Source organism: Stenella coeruleoalba (genome assembly GCF_951394435.1).
Source record: "Stenella coeruleoalba genome assembly, chromosome: 5".
Classification (NCBI taxonomy): Eukaryota; Metazoa; Chordata; class Mammalia; order Artiodactyla; family Delphinidae; genus Stenella; species Stenella coeruleoalba.
Window position 1 is genome coordinate 39,189,616 of NC_137150.1, and position 27,404 is coordinate 39,217,019.

At 43.6% G+C, this 27,404-nt stretch overlaps 1 protein-coding gene across 1 annotated transcript in view; it reads right to left on the reverse strand.

Annotated features, from left to right (window-relative positions):
• RARRES1 (retinoic acid receptor responder 1) overlaps positions 1-27,404 on the reverse strand; it is a 42,201-nt gene that overhangs the window by 8,046 nt on the left and 6,751 nt on the right. The window contains exons 2-4 of the mRNA XM_079922012.1: positions 6,949-7,011; positions 4,356-4,539; positions 679-815 (exon numbers count right to left, since the gene is read on the reverse strand). Coding sequence (XP_079778138.1) covers positions 679-815; positions 4,356-4,539; positions 6,949-7,011 — 384 coding nt within the window. The remainder of the gene's footprint in view (positions 1-678; positions 816-4,355; positions 4,540-6,948; positions 7,012-27,404) is intronic.

Here is a 27,404-nt window from a genome sequence, read left to right on the forward strand (position 1 = left end):
TGTCTGTCTACAGTCTGTTCTCAACACAGCAGCCAGAATGATCCTGTTTTAAGTCAGATCGTGTCACTTCTCTGCTAAAAACCCTGTAGTGAGTAAAAGACAGGGTCCTTCTAATGGCCTTCCATGAACTGACCGCCTCTATCCGATCTCATCTCCCGGCACGCTCCCCGTGCTCAATCTCTTGCAGCCATACCAGCCTCACTGCTGTTTCTCCAACCCATCAGCCACAATGCTGCCTCCGTCCCCTCTGTCTGAAATGCCTTCCCTTCTGGAGGCGTGGCTCACTCTCACTTCCCTTAGGCCTCTGCTCCAGTGTCACCTCTGCTTAAATTAGAGGGGCCTTGCTTTAGACTAAAGTTTAATTCTGTCAATACCCTGCATTCCCTTTTCCCTACTTTATTTTTCTCCATAGCACCTACCACATGTTTACTTGTTTATTGCTTCACTGTCTTTCTTCTCTTGCTAGAATTAGTCTCAATAAGGGGAGCTACACTGAGTTTTTTGTTTAGTGCTATATCCTCAGTCCCCACAACCATACCTGGCATTCACATATTTATTGAGTTAATGAAATGCAATTAAAACTCTTGCCACAGATCTAGAAGTTCACATTAATTTAGTCTAAGAACATTGCATTGGTTGTATCTCTTGTGGTACAAGTTAATTGTCAGTTTTTCTTACCCACTGCTTCACACTGCTGAGCTGTGCCATGTAATAGTGTAAAAACTGTGTTGTCTTTTCCCACATCACGTAAGAGCTGCCCAGAAAAGCTAAATCCCAGATGGGTCTCAGAGAGGGATCAATATGTCCATGACTATCTGAGGGCACAAAAAAAAGTACATTCATATTAAGACGTTTTCAGGACAAAATATTACAAGTTTCAGTAGTGAAGTGTGACTGTCTGTTTCTGTATTGTATGGAATCTTACATGCTTCAACTTGCCCTGCTGAGTAAAGCTACTATAAAACAGTTTAAGGGCTATTGGCTGTACAATATAAATGCAAACTAAGAGCTATAATGATACTCAAAGTTAATCTAAAACCTCTAATCTAAAATCTTTTAATTAGATGGAAACATCTATCAGTCATCTTCTCCACATTACCTTCTGGTTTGGGTCTACAGTCAATGTGCTGGTCTTTGACAGTCTACCAAACGTCTTTGTCCTTCTCTGATCCTTGGCGTTAAAGCTAATCTGTGTATTGGCGGCATCTGTCACTTTTGACCACATAAAGAAATCAAGTGGGTTTTTCCTGTGGCATTGTTTTTGGAACTGCAATCTTTTAAATTCAGCAAACATTTATAAAAAATCTACTTAGTGTCAGATACTGCTATAGGTAGGGATACAATGACTAATAAATTACCTCTTGTGACTTTTAGGAACTCAAATTTTAGCAAGTAATTTATGAGCTATTCATGGACCATCATTTATGCAGTTTGAAAGAGATAGTGTATATTAAAGCCCAATAATAGTATAATATGTGAGGAATACGAACAGCTTATTAGGAAATGAATCCTTCTTAGTAAAATAATCTTTCGCATAAATTCTGCTCTGTATTGGTAGAACTAGACTTGGCCGGTTTATAGTGGTAGTCAATTCAGAAGGCATTCACTGATTGCTTGGGTGCTGTGAGAGATGCAAAGAGAGGCCCTACCCTCCACTTGACAGTGTGGAAATGCAGCTGACACCTTCCTTAAGAAAAAGGGAGCATCAGAGAGCTGAGGGGACACAGGGAAGGGGGGGGTTTCTTTGGGCTGAAGAGGTTGGGGACAGCTTCACAGAGATGAGATTTGAGCTGAGCCTTGAATTCCTGTCGTGTGTGTGGAAGCGAGAGAGTGACAGACTTCCTTCGTCTTACAGTGCCACTAGGAGTTTAACTTGTGAGATCAAAACGAATTACCATAGAAGAAAAATTAGTTATACAAAATACTGTGAATAATGAGGACAACTGAAAGTTATAAATGCCAGTAGCACTGCTACAGAGTCACTTAGGACTTTGGTTATTCCCAGGTCCCCAGTCTTTTCTTTTGTATGTCATGTAGTTGGGCTCATCTATAGGAAGTTTATGAATTCATTAGAAGAGGAGAAATTTCTACTCTTCATAAAAACCAGACAACTGCTTTTTTTAGGGGAAAAACAGTGCAGAGCAAGGATAGCCTAAAATGGATTAGATCTTCTCACTTAGCAGTTGTAGAGAAAACTGCTCAACAGTCAAATACCCTGGATTGATTAAATACTGAATGGCATCTGCTGAGATCTGAACTGGCTGCTCCAACATAGGTTTTGATTCAACTTACCTAAAACCAAACCTTTTCAGTTTTAAATAGATAATTTTAGATATACAGGCTATAAGCACCATTAAACATCTCTGCTGAATTTAAAGTGACAAGAGAACTTGTAGATTTTGTTGATGAAAACGTGCCCTATATTAAGCAAAAGCTTTTTCAAAGCTTCACAGCAGCCACGTTAAGTTAGACTGTTACAGAATAATCCTTGTGGGCATATAGGACTTAACTGAACAGGATCCAGTTAACCTGCATTATTAAAAATCGTCCAAAATCTAGAGACCCTGTGGCAAAAGGACTGAGACCCTTTCAAAGAAAGGGTCCAATACGATTTCTAAAATTTGTGTTTTAAGAAGAATATATAAAACCCTATTTCCCCAACTAATGCTAATGAGGGGACCAATCCCTAAATAACCATAGATTTTAAGTATTAGTCATGGCCCATTTATTTCAGGCAGTTAAATATAAACAAATGCTACTACAATGTAAGATTCTGAACTTTCTTCATAATTCTTTGGAACAGGATTTAATCCAAGTTGTCAGAGAACTAGAATGCGAATGAGCCAAGCTTCTGAATTCGAGAAACGCCAAGGTGCAGTATCCCACCTCCGGGTTTTTCAGAACACTTAGTCTCAGTAATGGATGGGACACAGATGCAGCCAGAAATGGACCACAGGTCCTCCATGCTGACGCGGGCCTGTCACAGTCTCCGGGCAAATGAGTGAACTGAGAGAGAGACAGTGGGGCAGGAAGCGCTGTGGTGGTCAGATGTCAAGCTTAATACCCCAGTGCAAGTCCAGAGATGACTTCTGTGGTTTTGGAGATTGGATTTGCCGGTAAGTGCCAAGTGTCAGCTGCTGTCCACAGACCCTGCTGAGTGCCAGCGCAAATGGGCTCTGCTGCACTTCAGCTGAGTCACTTCAGAGGCAGGGCTCATTTCTTATAAGAGACGGCACCACCGCCCATTAGCTCTGGACCTAAAATGAGATCAGCTTGACTCCCCTGCAGCCTCCCAGCAAGGCCCCGAGACAGCTCGCCCGGCCCTGGTGCAGAAGGCCATGATGCACACGACAGAGGCCCTGGATGGGGTCCCGTCACCTAAAGTTTCCAAAGCCACCACCAGAAACCTCTAGAATTTTTCTCCTCAGCTTCTGGACTCAACCCTGAGAACTGCACCCCTACGTGTGGGTCCTGTTGCAACGACCTCCACCTCTTCTCCCTGGAGTCCAGCTCTTGCCCTGCCCTGCGTCTGGGATGAGAAGTGGGCAGATTAAAGGGGCACAGATAGTTTTCAGTGGAGTCACTATATTGTACTCGAGGGGGAAAACAGGAAAAGGATACTTGTGAATTTTGTTCAGATAATCAGGTGTACCACATTCTGTAGTTGAATTAAATTGCCATTTGGGGGATACATTTTTAGATAATCATTTTTTAAACATAGATCTTTATAGGAGTATAACTGCTTCACAATATACTGTGTTAGTTTCTGTTGTCCAACAAAGTGAATCAGCCATATGCATACATATATCCCCATATCCCTCCCTCTTGAGTCTCCCTCCCACCCTCCCTATCCCACCCCTCTAGGTGGTCACAAAGCACCGAGCTGATCTCCCTGTGCTATGTGGCTGCTTCCCCCTAGCTATCAATTTTACATTTGGTAGTGTATATATGTCCATGCCACTCTCTCACTTTGTCCCAGCTTACCCTTCCCTCTCCCCGTGTCCTCAGGTCCATTCTCTAGTAGGTCTGCATCTTTATTCCTGTCCTGCCCTTAGGTTCTTCATAACCATTTTTTTTTTAGATTCCATATATATGTGTTAGCATACAGTATTTGTTTTTCTCTTTCTGACTTACTTCACTCTGTATGACAGACTCTAGGTCCACCCACCTCACTACAAATAACTCAATTTCGTTTCTTTTTATGGCTGAGTAATATCCCATTGTATATATGTGCCACATCTTCTTTATCTATTCATCTGTCGATGGACATTTAGGTTGCTTCCATGATCATTCTTTTTAAGATATAGTAATGACGTGCATTCCTGAATACAGAAATTCCAGATATTGGTTCATACCAGGTATGCTGACAACATCCAAGAGGTTTTTAAGTTGCTTCATGTACTTGTAGAGCTGATAATCTTCTTCTTGTCTTGTCTTCTTCTCAATGAGCCGAGTACACGTTATATTAATGGCCGGTCTGGGTTTCTCGTTCCTGAAAAACACTCGAGCAGAACATTTCCCCAGATGTTCCTTACCTTCCTGAAAGAAAGATTTTGGAATTAGAATGGTTCCTTATCACTCCCCACTCACTCCAATGAAAAACACACACAAGATTGGGGAGTTCCTCGTACATGGCAGGTATGCACTGGCGTCCATATGTAGTATTCTTTGCTTTGTAGAAAATGATTTTTGTGCTCACAGCCAAACACAACAATCTTCAGTCTGCTGTCATTTAAAAAACTGCTTTCTGATGGTGCCCTTATGAAAGAATGCTGGGCCTCTTCCAAAGAAATACCGCTGACATCTGTGGGTGCTACTCGGCTCAAACCTCTAGCTAGGATGGAGGTACTTTCCCCTCTACCGTGGACCAACCAACATAATGCTTACTTGGCCCTCAAGCTGGCCGACTTGAACCAAAAGGAAGCTGATTCCCATCAACACAAATGACAGTGTCTTCATGCTGCCTGATGAATTCAGTCCTCTTATTCCAATTTTACAGTTTAAGACAAGTTTAAAGAGGAACCTACTCCATGTCTCACAGCTAGTAAGTGGTAAGCCAGGACCTGAGCTGTGTCTGTGTGATGCCAGGGCCCCAGCTCTGTGAGAACGCCATCTCTCTACTCCGAGGTCTAATCTAGAAGAAGTGGAGGGACAGATCACCCAAATGGGACTGATTCAACTACCTGAGTGACCGAAGGAAGTCTGCTTGCACTCATATTTAAAGGTAGACACACTGAGTGTTCTGGGATCTCCCTCACTTACTTTCCAATCCAGAGACACATGGAGCTGGGTAGCTGGATGCTTTAAGTAGACATCAAGAGTACAACTCATTTCTGGGACGGTGCTTCTCCACTCTTTTAGGTCACTGATTCCTTAACCCGACAATAAAAGCCAGGGAACCGCTTCCCAGAAAAATGCACATTCACTCATACCATCCACTGAGCCTAGAATCTGAGGGAGTTCATGGCGGCACTCAAAACCCATCCATGGGCTGTAACTCCTGTTACAACATGGTTGGTTGAGCAACTGAGTTCTTTTCACGTTTACAGTCATTTAAACTGGGTGGAGTCCCAGTTAAGACAACAAAAAGAAAAAGCCCACAATGAAACAAACCATACTTAAAATTGGATCTGCTAAATAAGCCCCCTCCTTGAACTAATGCAAAAAAACTGAAATAGGAGTTCCAGTGGGCAGCGTCTTCTCCCGTAGTGCTGGTTTACAGGAGAGCAAATTTAAGTGGTACATTAAAATCCTAATGATCGGTGCAATACAGGAAAACGGTGAAGGGAGCGATGGGGAAGAGGCTTATGAAAGGCAGAAGACAGGGCTGGTACGTGGACTCTTTTGGTGTCAAAACCGTTTCCAGGGAAGAGAAAAGGCAATAGGTATTGTCCCCTTTTGTTTTTCTTTCCCTTTCCCCCCAAACAGCTCCACAGAATCAAAACAGTTGCCAGAAGATGAAAGAACTCTCCCTACCTCCCGAAAGGAAGCATTTCAATTAGCTAGCCCTTCAGAGAAGCACAGTTGGTCAAAGTAATCTAGTAATTGTTTTCCTTTTAGCTTTAATCTAACACTTCGTTTGCAACACAGAAACCAAAAGCACCTTCCTTATGCTTTAAGAAAACGTTAATTCTTAGGTTAATTAGCAAAGTTGGCATAGTGTTTTCTTGTCAGAACTTGTTTGTGAATGCTGGTAAGCTTTCTTCCAGAAGCATCAGCCGGAGGGGTTATGCCTTCTCCGAAGCTCCGCCTTCCTGAGACACCGTAATGCCCATGCTGCCTGCTCATCCCCTGCTCTGACTCCGCGCCACACAAAGGGGTTTGGGCTGGTCCCTCCACCCCGGTTCCGGGTGCTGCCTCCCAGCCTGGCCCAGCCCCGGGAAGTCCATCTGGCTCTAATTTCTGTATGAGTCCTCTGTTTCCTCTCTTCTTGCGAAGGGGGAGGTGGTGGGGAAAGGAAACTTGGTGACCGTGGCCCGCTGGGTCAGAAGGAGAGGCTGAAGATGCCTGCGGCGCACGTGGGCTGCTCTGAGTTGCGGAATGCCTCTGTGCACGGAAGCTCCTGGAGGTGGCCTCGTGCTATGCCGGCCCGCTAACGAGAAATGCCACCAGCTGACAGGAGAGAAGGTTGGCATTTGAGAGTGAATCATTCTGGGGATTCGGAGGTGCTAGGGAGGGGCACCGGGTCCAAAGGGGGTGTGAAACGCCCTCCCAGTGGCAGAGGAAGGAGGGGACGGCGGCTGTGTGGACGTGGTAAAAGGAACCCTGTGTGAGACCATGAAGTGGTCCTGCCTAGCGCTGTCTTCAATTCTTGAGAACAAATAGAAAACAAAGCAGGAAAGAAAAAAAAAAGGCAAACCTCCAGGTCACTACATATTAAGAGTCTCACTTAAAAAAAAAATTCATACAAGTTGTTAATAGCACACTTCACAAACCATGGCAACTTACCTCTGGATTGTAGAGCTCCGTGGTAAACACCAGGTCAACTTTATATTCCTTCTTTTGATTAATCTGAAACACAGAAGTAGAACTTTAGCCTCGTGGAAGCTCTGTTAACACCTTCATATCCAAGAACCGCTCGCTCTCTGAGAATAACATGACATGCAAATTGCAGCTCTAGCATTCGTACCTGAATAAAATCGCTGATTTTTTACAAAGAGAGAAGATCCCAAATTTTGGGCTTATCATGACACTCTGCTGGCTGATTTGACAGCTACTCACAAGGAGGGAGGCTGAGAGGGGGAAACAGTGGTCCTGAAGCTACAAGTTGGCTTTGTGGAAGCAGCTAGATGAGAAACAGACATGAGCACACAGGGCTGAGAGGCAGGGGCCTTCCTTCCTTCCTTCCCCAGCCGTGGAGTGCCCCTCCACGCCCTGTGCGGGGCACTGGGCCCCATCAGCGGCCCCCCTCCTGCCGCTCACAGCTGAACACGGGATCCAGCGACAAAGGTGCACCCCGTAATAAATAATGGGTTTTCAGATGGTGAAGAGAGAGCGGTGGGGCAGAGTGGCTACTTTTCTTAAGGTGGTCAAGGAAGGCATCTGGGAGGAGACCTCAGCTGGGGCCAAAGGGACAGTATGGAAGCAGCCACACCCGGACCTAGGGTAGGCAGGGGGCACCCACACGTGCACCCAATGCAGAGTTTTAGAGTATATATACCCATATCATTGAAGCATATTTGACTGTTTAGAAGAACTTTATGTTATTGGCCAACTTTTTTTTAAACACCACAGTGACCATTCAGTAAAAGGAGTGTTTTCTAGAGAAGAAAGGAAACTTCCGCTGCCTGGAGCTGAAGTTATTTCATAGTGTTGATTAAGTTAGATTCTGGAAACAACAATTTCCCTTGAATCAAGAACACAACAACCAAACAGGGTTGACTTATTGGAAGTAGACCAGATATCATCTATTCCCATCACAGATTTTTAAAAAATTCTGGGAAACCAGAGGATGGAGGGCGAGATTCTGTGGCAATTATTTATGTAAAGAATATTTAAACATGTGGATATATGGATATTGCTGGGAGACGGGGCGGGGGGCACCCAGAGCACATGTACGAGAGCAGTTTGCTTAGGGCTCATGCTCAGTCTTGAAACAAGCCCTGGTATACGCTGAAACATTGATTTCAATGACAAATTCATACAAATTATAGAATTCATACAAACAAGTCTGTCTTCGCATTCACTTTTTGCCACCTATTATGCCAGGCACCAGAGATATACAAGGAAACAGAATATCCAGTCCAGCTTGACCAGAAACCTACTTCCTGTGTGGAAACAGATATATCAACAGTGCAGCTCATCTATGTGGCCAGAGCTGCACGTGTGCCGGGCACTCAGTTTAGGGGGGGCTTATCTAGAGCAAGGGGCCCAGGCGAAGATGTGGGAATGGGGTGCAGGGCCTGGCGTTCCAGGGAAGGCAGTGAAGCTAGAAAAAAGGCTGTCTGGGGAGGCTGGCGCAAGGTCACAAAAGCCTCTTTTTTGTAAAAAAGTTTGGGATCAACTTGGAACTTGATGCCAAAGTCTGTGGGAGCCCCAGTTAACATAATGCAGTACTTAGGCTGTTGTGGAGAGTAAGACATGGCACAAATAGAGCTTCGACTGTGCCTGGGTCGGGGTAAAAGTCCAACAACATATGCTCACTCTTTTTAGCATTATTAAAACCTATTCAAGCCCACAGCAAACACCATTCTCAATGGTGAAAAGGTGGAAGCATTTTCTCTAAGATCAGGAACAAGACAAGGATGTCCACTCTCACCACTTTTATTCAACATAGTTTTAGAAGTCCTAGCCATGCAATCAAAGAAGAAAAAGAAATGGAATCCAAATTGGAAAAGAAGTAAAACTGTCACTGTGTACAGATGACATGACACTATACATAGAGAATCCTACAGATGCCACCAGAAAACTACTAGAGCTAATCAACGAATTCAGTAAAGTTGCAGGATACATGGGAATTCTCTGGCGGTCCGGTGGTTAGCGCTTGGCACTTTCACTGAAGAGGGCCTGGGTTCACCTTACACTGGTCAGAATGGCCGTCATCAGAAAGTCTACAAACAATAACTGCTGGAGAAGGTGTGGAGAAAAGGGAACCCTCCTACACTGTTGGCGGGAATGTAAATTGGTACAACCACTATGGAGAACAGTATGGAGGTTCCTTAAAAAACTAAAAATAGAACTACTGTATGACCCAGCAATCCCACTCCTGGGCATATACCCTGAGAAAACCATAATTCAGAAAGACACATGCACCCCAATGTTCACTGCAGCACTATTTACAATAGCCAGGACTTCAAAGCAACCTAAGTGTCCATCGACAGATGAATGGATAAAGAAGATGTGGTACCTAAAAACAATGGAATATTACTAAGCCATAAAAAAGAATGAAATAATGCCATCTACAGCAACATGGATGGACCTAGAGATTACCATACTAATGAAGTAAGTCAGACAGAGACAGTATCATATATCACTTATATGTGGACTCTAAAAAGATGATACAAATGAACTTATTTACAAAACAGAAATAGACTCACAGACTTCAGAAACAAACTTATGGTTACCAAAGGGGACAGGTGGGGAGGAGGGATAAGTTAGGAGTTTGGGATTAACAAATACACATTACTATATATAAAATAGATATCAACAAGGACCTACTGTATAGCACAGGGAACTCTACTCCATATTCTGTAATAACCTATACAGGAAAAGAATCTGAAAAAGAATGGATATATGTATAACTAACACTTTGCTGTACACCTGCAACTAACACAACATTGTAAATCAACTATACCCCAATATGAAATAAAAATTAAATTAAAAAAAGTAAAATGCAAAAACAAAGAAAACAAAACGTATACACATCAGGGAGGGAAAGAACTGTGCTGGAAAGCAGGGTCTGGCCCGAGGATGCGGCTAGGGAAGGCTGAGATACAGACTCCATCTAGCTTGTTTTCACATTGGTTTTCTCCTGCCTAGAGCTCGCAGTGAATCATTAAAGGGTGTAAACAGGGCCTGCACGAAAGTGGCTGCACAAGGCGCTCCATACATCCGTCTCCAAGTCTCCTAAAGTTCAGTGTCCTCGTCGCCCCACCCGAGTTAGAGGGACACATGGAACAACTCACCCGAGCCACTCGGGCACCAACAGCTGAGACTCAAAGGAGGCAACACTTCCGCCAGCCGGCAGGTCTAAAGCTTAAACTGCTTGCTGCGCCAGTCCTAGGGCCCTCTGGCCTGCTGCATGCACGCTAGGAGTCTGCCCTTCCCGTCCACTTAGGGGTCTAAGCGCAGCCTCCTACACGGGAGTCAGGATGCCCCTCAGGCTGCTAGCTGGGGGTGAGTGGGGTGGGTGGTGAGGCCACTCATGGGAAGAGGAGGGGCAGCAGGGTTGGCGCTACATTCTTTGTGCTCAGGGACATGGAATACGGCCAGGAGGCAGCTGCATGTCATAAAAATACATTCAGTAGAGGTGGTGGTTGAAGCCACAGAATTGGCTGCAATCCCCCCCAGGGAAGGTGTCTTCACTGAGAAGAATCTTGAGGACCACCAATCTTCCCATCGGTAATAAACTGGGCACACTTACTTGCTACCCACAAGGATTCACAAAAATCTGCCTCATTCTTGATATAACTGCGCATATTTTAAATAAAGTACTTAAGATATTATTTGACTCAACATTTTTTTGAAAACACACGGAGGCAAAGTGATGTACCAGTACCTATTCTTTGCAGGGAAAGGAACAAGTGGATTAACCAAACCAAGGCTGTGAGCTGAATGGAGCTGTCTGGTTTTTTTGGCCCCACTGTACAGCGGCTTGTGGGATCTCAGTTCCCCTGACCAGGGATCGAACCCACGCCCCCTGCAGTGGAAGCTCGGAGTCCTAACCACTGGACCACCAGGGAATTTCCCCGAGCTGTCCTTTTGAAGAGTAATTTTTCCTTCCCGATTTGATCTCCTTCTTTTGTTTTAATTAGGCACTCTTAAAGGCATCTACATTCTGTCCAAAATAAGACTTTTATATTTTTGGTTGTACTTTATCCTTTATCAAGACACAGCCCTTTTTTCTCCCACAAAGGCCTCTCCCGCTCCCTTCCTCTGAGCCACAAGTTCCCCTGAGGCAGCTTTGCTGGTTCTCCTGAGATAAGGTGGCAGCCTCAGGCCCTGGGCAAAGCAGCACCAGCCAGGGCCTCCCTGTCTGGGACAAAGTGTCTCACGCTCCTCGGGACATTTTAGGGCTGTGAGTTCCCTGCAGCTGCCTTTGATTAAACTATCCTGTGATAAAGAGGTCTTTGTAGTTCAACACCCACCCCAGGAGTTTTGAACGTGTGAGCGCAGGGCTAGGTGACGACAGGGAACAGACTGTCACAGCCGCCCTCAGGGCAGTCAGGTGACAGGAAGAGAACTTCAAAGAGATGGCTGTAGAACTGATTATATGATCATGGATGACTTAAGAGCTATGAAAGGATAACTGGAGAAGTGATCTAGTCTGGGGATCAGCAATGTGACATTTGAGCTGAACTCTGATCATTAAGAAGGAATTGACTTTGGGGTGTCAGGGTGAAGGTGGGGGGCTGGCAAACATTCCACATGGAGGGAAGATGGGGCTGAAGGTGCTGGGGAGCAGCTGGGGGGCAGAGGGCAGAAAGATGGGAGCCAGGATCCGGAAGAGGCTGGCCCTGGCCGGGTGCTCAGGGGCCGTCCCCTGCAGGCTGCAGTAAGAGTTTCTTCCTAAGAGAAACGGGAAGCCACGAACAGGAATGAGATTTTTAAAGATCCTTCTAGCCCACACATGGAGAACTGGTGGTGCTGGAGTGAGGAGGGGTCCGGAGTGAATGCAGAGACCAGGAGGCTCGTTGAGGGGGTGGATGAACCAGGGTGGGGACAGCGGAAATGGAGGGAAGTTTATGGTGGACAGATGTGGATGTAAGTCCTAACCAGCAGGTCAACTGACCAGTCACATCACTCAAGATCAGAAATAATCACTAGAATACATGTTTTGTATTAGGACATTATTATGTCCACCATCATTTAAAGGACGCTTGTATTTATACAACAACAACAGACACCCTCTAGGGCCTGTGCTAGGTGTGGTTCTAAGCATATCACATGTTTTACCTGGGCTACCAGAGCTCTGAAGGCCTGCGCACAAGTGAATCATCGGGGGCTGCCAGCTAAAGAAGCAGTGAGGGACCACCGTACAACTGTTAGATTGGCAACAAATGAGAAAATGCACAGGGCCAACCCATCGGCCGGGTTTGGGGGGTTCATGGCTGATAGGGGAACCAATGACTGAAACTGCCCACTCTGGCCAGGCACCACAGAAACCATTTGCATGAGTTATCTTGCCACAGGAGGTCCTGGTAAGGAACGCAGAACTAACAAGTCACCACCAACAGGAAGAATTCGGGAAAGGTCAAAAGGAGCAAGGAGATGCCAGTCCACATGTCCTACCAACCTCCCAGAATCCTTATCGCTGGAATCCATCATGGCTGAGCAATGCGCGTGCCACCAGGAAGGACCCTGAGTCAGAACGATTGGGCAGAGGCAACCCAGAAACTAACCCCATCACCGTAAAACCTGAGACTGCGAGCCACGTGGCAGAGCGGTTCTCCTGGGCTCCCTTACCCTGCTGCTCTCTTCCCGGGCTCCCCTTCCTAATAACGTCTCTTGCTTCGTCAGCACGGGTGTCTCCTCGACAGTTCGTTTCCAAGTGTTGAACAAGAGCCGACTGCCCTGGAACGGGTCCCCTTCCTGCTGGGGGGAGGTAGCTTGGTGCAGTCTAGCTGGAAGGCAGTCTGGCTGACTTGGTCAAATCAAGACTGCACACACCTTATGATCCAACAACCTACTGCTGGGTATGTATCCCAGAGAAGCTGTGATGCTGTTACAGGGGACTCGTGGGAGCATGTTCCTTGAGGCATCATCTGTGTGGTGGGAAGTGGGAGGCAATCTGGTGTGCGTCCCTCGGGGGCGGGCAGGTAAAATGGGGTTGCTGTGCAGCAGGGAGAGGTAGCCAACTAGCCATACGTACAGCAACCAACAGAGCTCCTCAAGGCTGGGCGCGCAAACAGAAGCAACAAAACGCACGGCAAAACAGCACTTACAAAAATGTTTTAAATAAAAATTTGCACACACACCAACAATATCTTTTCTAAGAGCACTTACAGACAGAAGAATATACAACAGCCCTTTTCAAAGTGGCTGCCATGGGAGGGCAATGGAATGAAGGTGTGGACAAAGAAGGTCACCTGCCATGTCAGTAAACGCAGGATACTGCAGCCATTAAGCCCCTACGGTGTAACCCTGAGGGGAATTCAGGATGGAGAAAAACAGGATACTGGCCCTAGATAGTTAAGATGCTTATCAAAGGAATAATTTCAGTGAGCCCAGACTCCTGCATCTTCCCGTACATGGAAAAGCACGAAACTCATTAACTTGAATACAGACTGAAAGTGAGGGGATGGAAAAAAAAATATTCCATGCAAATGGAAATCAAAAGAAAGCTGGGTGGATAAAGAAGATGTGGCACATATATACAGTGGAATATTACTCAGCCATAAAAAGAAACGAAATTGAGTTATTTGTAGTGAGGTGGATGGACCCAGTCTGTCATACAGAGTGAAGTAAGTCAGAAAGAGAAAAACAAATACCGTAGGCTAACACATATATATGGAATCTAAGAGAAAAAAATGTCATGAAGAACCTAGGGGTAAGATGGGAATAAAGACACAGACCTACTAGAGAATGGACTTGAGGATATGGGGAGGGGGAAGGGTGAGCTGTGACAAAGTGAGAGAGTGGCATGGACATATATACACTACCAAACGTAAGGCAGATAGCTAGTGGGAAGCAGCCGCATAGCACAGGGAGATCAGCTCGGTGCTTTGTGACCACCTAGAGGGGTGGGATAGGGAGGGTGGGAGGGAGGCTCATCAGGGAGGGGATATGGGGACATATGTATACATATGGCTGATTCACTTTGTTGTACAACAGAAACTAACACAACATTGTAAAGCAATTATACTCCAATAAAAATGTTAAAAATAAATAAATAAAAGAAAGCTGGAGTAACAATACTCATCAGATAAAACAGACTTTAAAATAAAGACTATTACAAGAGATAAGGGAGGACATAATGATCAAGGGATCAATCCAAGAAGAAGATATAGCAATTGTAAACATTTATGCACACAACATAAAAGAACCTCAATACATAAGGCAAATGCTAACAGCCATAAAAGGAGAAATTGATAGTAACACAAAAATAGTGGGAGACTTTAACACTCCACTTACACCAATGGACAAATCATCCAGACAGAAAATCAATAAGGAAACACAAGCCTTAAATGACACATTAGACCAGACTTAATTGACTTAATTGATATTTATGCCACATTCCATCCAAAAACAACGGAATACACTGTCTTCTCAAGTGCACATGGAACATTCTCCAGGATAGATCACATGTTGGGGCACAAATCAAGCCTTGGTAAATTTAAGAAAATTGAAATCATAACAAGCATCTTTTCTGAACACAATGCTATGAGATTAGAAGTCAATTACAGGAAAAAAAAACTGTAAAAAACACAAACACATGGAGGCTAAACAATATGATACTAAATAACCAATGGATCACTGAAGAAATCAAAGAGGAAATCAAAAAAATACCTAGAAAGGGGCTTCCCTGGTGGCGCAGTGGTTGAGAGTCCGCCTGCAGATGCAGGGGACACGGGTTCGTGCCCCGGTCTGGGAAGATCCCACATGCCGCGGAGCGGCTGGGCCCGTGAGCCATGGCCGCTGAGCCTGTGCTCCCCAACAGGAGAGGCCACAGTGAGAGGCCCGCGTACCGCCAAAACAAACAAACAAAAAAATACCTAGAAACAAATGACAACGAAAACCTATGACCCAAAACCTATGGGCTGCAGCAAAAGCAGTTCTAAGAGGGAAGTTTATAGCAATAAAATCTCACCTGAAGAAACAAGAAAAATCTCAAATAAACAACCTAACCTTACATGTAAAGCAACTAGAGAAAGAAGAACAAACAAAACCCAAAATTAGTAGAAGGAAAGACATCATAAAGATCACAGCACAAGTAAGTGAAATAGAAACGAAGAAAACAACAGTAAAGATCAATGAAACTAAAAGCTGGTTCTTTGAGAAGATAAACAATATTGATAAACCTTTAGCCAGACTCATCAAGAAAAAAAGGGAGAGGACTCAAATCAATAAAACTAGAAATGAGAAAGGAGAAGTTATAACTGACACCGCAGAAACACGAAGGATCATAAGAGACTACAAGCAGCTATATGCCAAAAGATGGACAACCTGGAAGAAATGGACAAATTCTTAGAACAGTACAACCTTCCAAGACTCAACCAGGAAGAAATAGAAAATATGAACAGACCAATCACAAGTAATGAAATTGAAAGTGTGATTAAAAATCTTCTAACAGGGCTTCCCTGGTGGTGCAGTGGTTGAGAGTCCGCCTGCCAATGCAGGGGACACGGGTTCACGCCCCGGTCTGGGAAGATCCCACATGCCACAGAGCAGCTGGGCCCGTGGGCCATGGCCGCTGAGCCTGCGCGTCCAGAGCCTGTGCTCTGCAACAGGTGAGAGGCCCGCATACTGAAAAAAAAAAAAAAAAATCTTCCAACAAACAAAAGTCCAGGACCAGATGGTGGCTTCACAGGCGAATTCTATCAAACATTTAGAGAAGAGCTAACACCTATCCTTCTCAAACTCTTCAAAAAACTGTAGAGGGAGGAACACTCCCAAGCTCTTTCTACGAGGCCACCATCACCCTGATACCAAAACCAAAGATATCACAAAAAAAGAAAATTACAGACCAATATCACTGATGAACATAGATGCAAAAATCCTCAACAAAATACTAGCAAACAGAATCCAACAACACATTAAAAGGATCATACAGCATGATCAAGTGGGATTTATCCCAGGGATGCAAGGATTCTTCAGTATACACAAATCAATGGGATACACCATATTAACAAACTGAAGAATAAAAACCATATGATCATCTCAATAAATGCAGAAAAAAGCTTCTGACAAAATTCAACACCCGTTTATGATAAAAACTCTCCAGAAAGTGGGCACAGAGGGAACCTACCTCAACATAATAAAGGTCATATACGACAAACCCACAGCAAACATCATTCTCAATGGTGAAAAACTGAAAGCATTTCCTCTAAGATCAGGAACAAGACAAGGATGTCCACTCTCACCACTTTTATTTAACATAGTTTTGGAAGTCCTAGCCATGGCAATCAGAGAAGAAAAAGAAATAAAAGGAATACAAATTGGAAAAGAAGAATTAAAACTGTCACTGTTGGGCTTCCCTGGTGGCGCAGTGGTTGAGAGTCTGCCTACCGACGCAGGGGACACGGGTTCGTGCCCCCGGTCCGGGAAGATCCCACATGCCATTGAGCGGCTGGGCCCGTGAGCCATGGCCGCTGAAACTGCGCGTCCGGAGCCTTGCTCCGCAACGGGAGAGGCCACAACAGTGAGAGGCCCGCGTACCGCAAAAAAAAAAAACAAAAAAAAAACTGCCACTGTTTGCAGATGACATGATACTATACATAGAAAATCCTAAAGATGCCACCAGAAAACTACTAGAGCTAATCAATGAATTTGGTAAAGTTGCAGGATACAAAACTAATACACAGAAATATCTTGTCAAGAAATAAAGGAAACAATCCCATTTACCATTGTAACAAAAAGAATAAAATACCTAGGAATAAACCTACCTAAGGAGGCAAAACACCTGTATGCAGAAAACTAAGATACTGATGAAAGAAATCAAAGATGACACAAACAGATGGAGAGATATACCATGTTCTTTGATTGGAAGAATCAATATTGTGAAAATGACTATGCCACCCAAAGCAATCTACAGATTCAATGCAATCCCTATCAAATTACCAAGGCCATTTTTCACAGAATTAGAAAAAAAATTTTACAATTTGTATGGAAACACAAAGGATCCCAAATAGCCAAAGCAATCTTGAGAAAGAAAAATGGAACTGGAGGAATCAGGCTCCCTGACTTCAGAGTATACTACAAAGCTACAGTAATCAAGACAGTATGGTACTGGCACAAAAACAGAAATATAGATCAATGGAACAGGATAGAATGCGCAGAGATAAACCCACACACCTATGGTCACCTAATCTATGACAAAGGAGGCAAAAATATACAATGGAGAAAAGACAGCCTCTTCAATAAGTGGTGCTGGGAAAACTGGACAGCTACATGTAAAAGAATGAAATTAGAACCCTCCCTAACACCATACAGAAAAATAAACTCAAAATGGATTAAAGACCTAAATGTAAGGCCAGACACTCTAAAACTCTTAGAGGAAAACATAGGCAGAACAATCTTTGACATAAATTACAGCAAGATCTTTTTGGACCCACCTCCTAGAGTAATGAAAATAAAAACAAAGATAAATAAATGGGACCTAATTAAACCTAAAAGCTTTTGCACACCAAAGGAAACCATAAACAAAACGAAAAGAAAACCCTCAGAATGGGAGAAAATATTTGCAAATGAAGCCACTGACAAGGGATTAATCTCCAAAATATACAAACAGCTCATGCAGCTCAGTATCAAAAAAACAAACAACCCAATCAAAAACTGGGGGGAAGACCTAAATAGACATCTCTCCAAATAAGACATACAGATGGCCAACAAACACATGAAAAGAGCTCAACATCACTAATTATTAGAGAAATGCAAACCAAAACTACAATGAAGCATCACCTTACACTGGTCAGCATGGCATCATCAAAAAATCTACAAACAATAAATGCTGGAGAGGGTGTGGAGAACAGGGAACCCTCTTGCACTGTTGGTGGGAATGTAAATTGATACAGCCACTATGGAGAACAGTATGGAGGTTCCTTAGAAAACTAAAAATAGAACTACCATATGACCGGAAAGTGCACATATGGTGCACATTTGGCAGTCGGTGGAATAGGCTGGGATTCTGAGAAGTCATTTTGTCTGGCTGTACCAACTCTCAGGGGTTTTGTCATCTTAACCTGTGCAACAAAGGTCTTTACCTTCTTTGACTATTTTGGGGAGTAAAGTTTTCTTGTTGTTTAGGCTGCACGGCACAGCTTGCATCATCTTAGTTCCCTGACCAGGAATTGAACCCGGGGCGCTGCAGTGAAAGAGCCAAGTCCCAACCACTGGACTGCCAGGGGATTCCCATGAGTAAACTTTCTGTATCTTCTGTAGGCTTTGCACTCTCTTGTGGGGATGCCTCTTTCATCTTCCTAGTTTGAGTCACTATTAAGATATATCTTAATGGCCAGATGATGGATCATTTAAATTGGAGAAACTTCAAAATTGGTAAATTTTTAGACAGCCCTTATTATATAGTTTATTGGCACCTATAAAAAAAATCAGAAGGTGGAGATGTATAGGTATATGTATATATAAAATGGCTAATCAAAAGAATCCCTTTAGTTTAATTTCTTTTATTTTTTTTTTAATTTTTGGCTGCATTGGGCCTTCATTGCTGCACGTGGGCTTTCTCTAGTGGTGAGCGGGGGCTCCTCTTCGTTGAGGTGTGCAGGCTTCTCATTGCAGTGCCTTCTCTTGTTGCAGAGCACGGCTCTAGGCACGCGGGCTTCAGTAGTTGCAGCATGTAGGCTCAGTAGTTGCGGCACGCGGGCCCTAGAGCATTCAGGCTTCAGTAGTTGTGGCTTGCAGGCTCTGTAGCTGTGGCTCGCAGGCTCTAGAGCGCAGGCTCAGTAGTTGTGGTACACGGGCTTAGCTGCTCCGCGGCACGTGGGAGCTTCCTGGACCAGGGATCGAACCCATGTCCCCCGCATTGGCAGGCAGATTCTTAACCACTATGCCACTAGGGAAGTCCCACTCCCTTAGTTTAAAACAAACAAAAAAACAGTTTGGGAAGTCTTATTTGTGGCCTTTGCTTCCCCTCAGTGGGTCTAACAAATTCTAATAAAAACATTAGGTTAACTAATGTAAATTAGGTTGATTAATGGGGAGGGAGGGAGAAAAAACTGAGGGGAAAGTCTAGAGACTTCTTCCCAGCAAGGTGGAAATTTTAAAGGGACTCCTTCCAAAAGGATAAAAATCTTTAGATGGTTATTAAGAAATGGGATAAATAAAACAGATGTTAATGGGATTAAAACAAAAGGTTTTGATACAACACTACCTAAGGTTGGGTAGGTTAAAGGGACCCCTATTGGTCCCCAACATAAAAGGCCCCAAACAAGTCTGATTTACCCCAGTTATATATATAAAGGCTGGGGGGCGGGGGCGGAATCACATTGAGATACCTGACCAGCAATTGCTTGGGGCGACAGTTAGGCCAATTAATCAAGTTAAAAGATTGACAAAAGGGCCTGAATCCCTCAGCTCAGCCCTTCACTGGGGACCCCAGAGCCTTTTATACAAAAATAGATTAAATGGTTGGGAGATTAAAAAAAGGAAAAGCATCTAAGACTCCTTGTAAGACCAAGACTTATTGATGGGGTCCTAAAGGAAACTAAAGCTAAAGGTATAAAACTTGATAGAATTGAAATGAAAGCTTACATAAATTGGTATGTTTAAATGGGCTCTATAAGGTGGTTACATCTCTTTTCCCTAATTATACTGTAAGACAGACACTATGTCTCCCCCTTCCTGGTATAAGACAGGGCATTTAAATCTGCCCCTCAGACAATATTAGTTAAACATACTAAAAGACACCAACAGGGTTACCTGAGACCACACAATATGAAATAAAAACTGAGTGCTAACATTCAGGGGCCAATAAAAACAATAATGGAGATCCTTGCTCTAGGTTTAACCTGTGCACTCAGAAAGAGGGCCTTTGTTGAATCCCTTATGCAAACTTTTGAAAGCATGATAAATAAAAGCTTAAAATTCTAGGACATAGAACTCTTGAATTTCAGTTTAGTTGGAAATCTTCTCACTGATATAAAAAAAGCAACTTAAAGAAAATGTTTTTGGACAAATCAATCTTCTAGTATAATTTAGGCAGCAGGTCTGTTCTCTGGGGAATTAAAAGCAACTGTCTGGTTTTCAAATCTCTACAAATCAGAAATGTAGATAAGCTACAATGACCTGAGACTGAGCCTAATCTGCTTAATCAGGTAAAACCTGATACAAGTTAAAAAAAAAAAAAAAAAAAGGAAAAAAATGGCCTTTTAAAACTCAAACCATTGGAAAGGCTCCCTCGCTCAAAATCTAATTCACAGCCTCCTTAGGGGATTATCAAGAACAAATACAAATCTGAGAAGTCTTTTCCACAAATATCAATAGTAAAGTCTTGGTCATCTGAGAAAATAAGTTTGACTTATTCCAACTTATTTATAAACTAGTAAGTTTATACCGTAATACCTGATTCAAAACTAAGGGTTAAAGTGAAGCTATGAGATCTCTATTTTTGTTTGTTTATGTCAGTGTGTACATTACACATATAGGTGTTTCTACCTCTGGAAAATATTATCAAAATTAAACTTATAAAAGAGCTCTATTTAATTAACTAGTAAGCACTTACAAATTAAATATTTCCAAGTATAAAGGAAACAGGCCAGAATGAATTCCAGGTTCACATGATCCAGTATGCAAGGAAAGTAGGATGAGTGTTTTTGGCAAAGAAGGTATGAGGAGTGGAAGTACATTTTGTTAAGGGAAGAGAGAGATTTTGTCCTAGAGCTGGTTGTCTCAGGGCGGAAAAATAAGTGACAAACTAAAATGGATATAGAAAGTGTGAAAGGTTTGTAGAAAGACAGCTCTGAAAAAGTTGTTCCATGCATGGCCAGGCTGGGTTTGGATTGAATTTAATTGGGTAAGTGAATTTTGTTGTTCAGGGTGGGCTGGTGCAGGACTGGAGTTTGGTTTTCTGTGTTAAGAGAACAGAGTTTTCTTGGAATGTGGAACTAAATACTTTTGGTAACAGATTGTGAGTTTCTTTGCCTTCTAAATCATCTGTTATTTGCCTTAAAAATCTTTTACTGTCACTTTGGTTGAGTGAATAACTATTGCTTCACAGTGACCTATGATCCTATTTGACCAAGTGTTTTAAAAACTTGACTTTTTTTTTATAACAAACTTCCCAAATATCAAATTCTAATTAAGATTCTTTTGACTTTCCAACTAACTTTGGGATGCTTCAAAGGACCCCTGAAACATCCCAAGGAGAGATATTAAACTAATTAGGTTTATTTGCCATGTTAAATTACATGGGAAACATTGTCAAATAAGTGTGATAAAACCTTCTTATTTTATGGGTAAATGTCATTAATATAGATATTCCAAAACTTATATGGAATTCCTAAAAATCTGATACGTCCTGATATAATGTTATCAGTTATAATTCTAGTTGTTATCTTAAAATGTCATATGACACAGAAATAACCAAGTTTCTCGCCAGTTACACTGTAAACGGATCTTTAACCATGCCATTTTAAGTCTTTTGTCATTTATAGACAATCACTATTTTACTCTGATGCTTTTATAAAATGACGATTCTCAAGAGGATTCGTAAAAAAGACTTTTGACAAATTTGTTTCTGATAACTTTTAGATCATACCACTGGACTCAGTAAGAAGTTACAAAACCCTAATGGAAAACCTGATGACTTCATCCAGATCAACTGGAATTAATTACATGGGACTGAAAGAATTGATAAATATGGTTTATAATTTTATGACTTTTTTCTGAAATATACTGGCTTTTAATTTTTTCCTGAAAATCTTTCTCTTTACGCTAATTTTGATCTACAACAAACTGATAAAGTGGACCTTTGTAAACAAAGATGAAACATTTACCTTTTTCTCTCTACATGATCCTTCCAGAATTTGGCTTATCCAGCTGGCTCCCCTGTGGGTTTGATGGCTTATTGAGACCAGATTACAACTAGTTATACTCATCATTGTTTTAATTTGTTCTCTTGTTGTTTTCAAGTTATTTATGGCTTGTGCCTTTCTCTGCCATACTTCATTAACATTACAGGTGTATTATTTACATACTGTCTATTTTATGAGATTATTGTCTCTTGCATTACCCAACGTGTAACCAGGCCTCCAACAAAACTAATGATGGCTAAATGTCTTGAGGCAATCAATCACATATATAACTCTACGTAGAATAATTGTAAGAGTGCAACTGTGACATGGGAAGAAGCAACAAGAGAAAACATTTCCTGGATCATAACAGACTAGTAGAACAGGCAATCCAGAGAATTTTAGATTATCGACAGGGCCTAATCCAAAAACCTTAGCACATTGAGTGGCCTATCCACAGAATCCTCACCTGATCTAGGAATGAGCTTTCCTAGAGCCACGGGACAAAATTGGTCATGAAATGCCTCCCAAATGTTGGTCAAATTTATGACCAAGAAGAGGCACTGTGGACAAAGAAAGAAGAGGCACTGTGGACAAAGAATGTCGCCTGCCATTTCAGTAAACAAAGGATGTTGCAGGCTTCCCGAGGGGAATTCGGGATGGAGAAACACAGGATACTGGCCCTAAATATTTAAGATGCTTATCAAAGGAATGATTTACATAAGCCCAGACTCTTGCATCTTCCCATACATAGAAAAGCACTAAAATCACTAACTTGAGATGTTTTTGTGATTAGCAGTAATCTTTTGACGTTGAACTACATGTTGTTTTGTTTTTGTGGGGTTTTTTTAAATTAATTATTTATTTTTGGCTGTGTTGGGTCTTCGTTTCTGTGCGAGGGCTTTCTCTAGTTGTGGCAAGCGGGGTGGGGGGGGGTGGGGGGGCCACTCTTCATCGCGGTGCGCGGGCCTCTATCGCGGCCTCTCTTGTTGCGGAGCACACGCTCCAGACGGGCAGGCTCAGCAGTTGTGGCTCACGGGCCTAGCTGCTCGGCGGCATGTGGGATCTTCCCAGACCAGGGCTCGAACCCGTGTCCCCTGCATTAGGAGGCAGATTCTCAACCACTGCGCCACCAGGGAAGCCCCTGTTTTTGTTTTTTTTTTCCAGCAAAAACTCCTACTTATCCTGGCACCTCCCTTACCTCTTTGGAGTAGTTCCTCAGAGCTATCTGAGAGGCTGTATCTGGGCTATAGTTCTAAGTTCATCGAATAAAACATAATTCTCAACTTATAGGTTGTGCTTTTTTTTTTTTCAGTCGACAATGGGAAAGGGGATAAAAGAGAATAAACAGCCATCAGAGAGGGGTCTCCACGAAGCAAAGGTAATGAGGGTGTTATTCCCTCAGCTTTGTACCTGGAACCAACAAGTGCATGAATGGGCTTTTAACAAGATAGAAAGTCATTTAAAAAACGTTAAGTCCGAAGTAACTCGGTATGGATGTCCCCACCCCGTATCTTAAACTTGTGTTTTTGTCCCTCATGTTGTTGGTGTGATCAGGTTTGCAGAGTGAGGTAAACTGCCCGCTAGAGTGGTTTTGAATCTAGAAGCTCCGTACCTGGGACGGAGCCAAAGCCAAACTCTCAAGGTCAGGCGTTCCTCCCTCTGTGCTGACAACACGTGTTGTGACGGCCAGATGGTGCAAAGCTAATCTATTCACTTAAAGACATTTTTTGAAAAGCTACACAGACATTTTTTAAAGAGCCTAGGCTGTTGCAGGGAAGGTGACAGGCAGGTCTGGCTTTCCCGACGTGAGGAGTGTTCCCACGGAGCGGATCATGGGGCTCTGCTTCTCCCATCCCCACGCTGCCAAAACTGCCCACATGCCATACGGATTAGGAAGTTCACATCCCTGTCCAAGCACAGCCAGGGGCACAGCGTCTTGCTCTAATCTTTTCCGGAATAAAGCTTTTCATGTAAAGAAAAAGTTGGCAAACACAGCAAATTACTATATGGCTGTATAACCTGAAGGAATGAAGCAGTAGCTCTTTGCTACACATTTCTTTTTAATTACGTGTAAAAGAGGACTTATGTACTGTGGCCTAGAACTAAATGCTTTAAAGTCACGGACCGCCAATGATGTGGTTTATGTTCTAACCTGTTTTTGTGTGTGTTTGCTTGATTTTGTAGGTTCCTTGGTTTTTGTCCCCAAAGGCCATGAGGAAGGGTAGCCCCAGGCAGCCGCCCTGCCTCAGGACAGGCTCTTCAGGAGAGTGACCAGCACTTTGTTTGGGGGCTTCCCTTGCAATCAGTTCAGAGGGAAACAGGCCACTTTTAAAGTCTTGTTTAAGAAAGTGTACCATAGGGGCTTCCCTGGTGGCGCAGTGGTTGAGAGTCCGCCTGCCGATGCAGGGGACACAGGTTCATGCCCCGGTCTGGGAAGATCCCATATGCCGTGGAGCAGATGGGCCCGTGAGCCATGGCCGCTGAGCCTGCGCGTCCGGAGCCTGTGCTCCGCAACGGGAGAGGCCACAACAGTGAGAGGCCGGCGTACCGCAAAAAAAACAAAAAAAATGTTCCTCAAATCCCTATCTAATCAATGTCAAGCATTTATTCAGCACTTGTGTATAAAGCATTCTGCTAGCCACTGGGTAGAATCATGATAAAAACTATAATACATATATTGAGCTCTCACTACATGCTTCACGTGGTTTAACACAGTGCCCAGGAACTACTTAACACAGCACAAGAGTCCTTTGAGGTAAATACTGATCTTATCCCCATTTTAAAGATGAAGAAACTGAGGCACTTGCCCAAAGTTAAGGAATTGTCCAAAGTCACAGAGCCAGTAAGTAGCGAAGCCTGGCTCCAGAGCCCTGCTCTCCCCTTATACAGCACAGAGGTCATACAAACAGACCCAGTCAATCCCTTTAAGAGAGGGCGGAAAGAAAGCTGCCTGGTGTGTGTGTGGGAAGTGTGAGTGTGTGTGCGGGCGTGAAGTGTGAGAGAGGGAGGAGGGGAGAGAGAGGCATTGAGAGAGTTGGACTGTGCTTAAAACCACAGTTCCTGTAGACAAGACCACGCAGACCTTCTGGAAGGGAGAGAGCCAGGCAGGGAGTGGAGTGTGTATCCATTTCCTAGGTGGCCATAACAAAGTACCATAAACTGGGTACCTTAACACAACAGATATCGATTCTTTCACAGTTCTGAAGGCCAAAAGTCCAAAATTAAGGTGTTGTCGTGGCCGGCCTCCCTCTGAGGCTCTGGATAGAATCCCTCCTTTCCTCTTCCGAGCTTCTGGCGGCAGCCGTCAATCCTTGCCTTTAAGCTGGATCACCCCAGTCTCTGCCTCTGTCTTTAAATGGCATTCTCTCTGTATCTTCACATGACCTTCTTATAAGGACATCAGTCACTGGACTTAGGGCCCACGCTAACCCAGTATAGCCTTATCTTAACTTGATTACATTTGCAAAGGCTCTATTTCCAAGTAAGGTCATAATCACAGGTCCAGGGGGTTAGGACTTCAATGTATCTTTTCTGAGGCCACAACAAACCACAACAGTATGGAAGTGACGATGATCTGAGACTCTGGAAGGAGTCCCTGGATGCACTCTTTCAGGCAGGGTTTAAGTGGGAGCTTGAGCCAGTGCAGCGCAGGAGGGGGAAATCTCCAGGACGACTAGGCTGGAGACAACTGGGGAGAAGGAGGGCGAGGACACTCAGGAAGACAGGTGAGCAGCCAGGCTGGGGAGATTAGCAACTTAATAGCGGGGATACTTGGAGTGGAGGTTACCATGGTGGATGGGGCCAGATTAGAGAAGGTCCCTTAAGGGACTTTCTTGCAGAGCCATGGGTCGCAAACTTGAGCTGGAACAGAATCTCCTGGAGGGCTTTGCTAAGTAAGACACAGTGTGATGGCCCCACCCCAAGTTTTGATTCAGTAAACCTGGAGTGGGGCCTGAGACCCTGCATTTTCACAAGTTCTAGGGGATGCTGATGCTGCTACTGCTAGGGACCACACTTTAAGAACTTCTCTCTAGACACTGAGTAGAACCACTGAAGTCCAGAGGGAGGGACAGGAAGTAACAAGTAGCTCCAGTGACTGTCACTAGAAGACAGATGAGCAGGAGATTAAGGACATGACAATTAATCCTCTCCAAAGGTTTGAGGGTATCATGAAACTAAACGAAACGGAGGAATGTCATCTCAAAGTTTGGTCCACCTGGAGTCTTTGGCAAATCAGGTCATGATGATTTAGGAAGTTCGTGGGACAGATCGACCCTCTGCTTCAGGGGGTGCAGCTGGTAAAACTCCGTGGCAACACAGCATGTGCTGTCTTTCAAGCAGGAACATGTGGAGAAGGCAGTCTGGATTTAAATCATTTTTGAAGAAAATTCACTCCTTCCTTCCTGCTACATGGATAACGACTTGGCCGTGTAATGCCATTTATATCCAGGAAGTTAAAAATTACATGTTCTAATAGCAACTCTACTAAGCCATGTCTCATTTTCAGTACAAAGCTATTTTCTGTAAAACACAAAGCTTTTGTTTTCATGTCAGTAGATCAGAGATGTCTCCAACACGTGTCCAACTATCTCTATATTAGACACTATACAACATTTGCTTGCTTGTTTAAAGTTAAGTCATTGAAATACTGGGTGTGAGTACTGGACATAAAACTGAAGAACTTGATAAGGGATGGAGAATAGGTATTTATTATTCTAAGAGCACATTTTAAAAACCTAACACCCCCTTTAAACTCACTCAAAAAACACAACAAAAACCTAGGGCAAATGTAAGAGCAGGGATGGTACCCAGAGAAACCTTGCTGTCGGATGCCGCAGGGGTCACGAAAACACCGAGACTCTGGGAGTCTCCAAAGATAAGATTCTGCCCAAAGCTCATCTACAGAAAGAAAACCCTTGGGAATTCCCTGGCAGTCCAGTGGTTAGGACTCTGCGCTTCCACTGCAAGGGATGTGGGTTTGACCCCTGGTTGGGGAACTAAGATCCCATATGCCCCGCAGCGAAAAAAAAAAAAAGGAAACAGAAAACCCTGTGCTTTGGGGGAAGCCTGTCTTTTGTTTTTTCTCTCTGCCACTGGTTCCTAGGCATGGTTCCTTCATGTAACCTTAGAGCCGGTGGTGACAGCCTTAAACTTCATGTTTCCACATCGAGGGGGTGGGCAGTGGGGACAGACGAGTTGTCAAGAGCTCGAATGGTGATGCTAATCTCCCCTCGGGCACACAGTGGGCCTCACTGGCCTAACAGACTGGGCTTCTAAATGTCCCCTCCAGCCTTCACATTTGGTAAGAAAACATAAATGTCATGCCATTCCGGGAAAAGCAAACTTCTTCATTTTATAAGGTTAGTTTTATGAGTCAGGCTTAGTTGGAGATAAGTAAACAACTCATCTGTGGACAAAAATTGCTATGCTGCTCTTATGTTCTGGACAGAGAGAACATCAGTGTATTACATTAGACCCTGGAATTATCTCATTGCATTTTCCTTCTCTCGGGCAATGCCTTATGGGCAATGCCAGATAAGGCGATTGCAGTTTACGGAA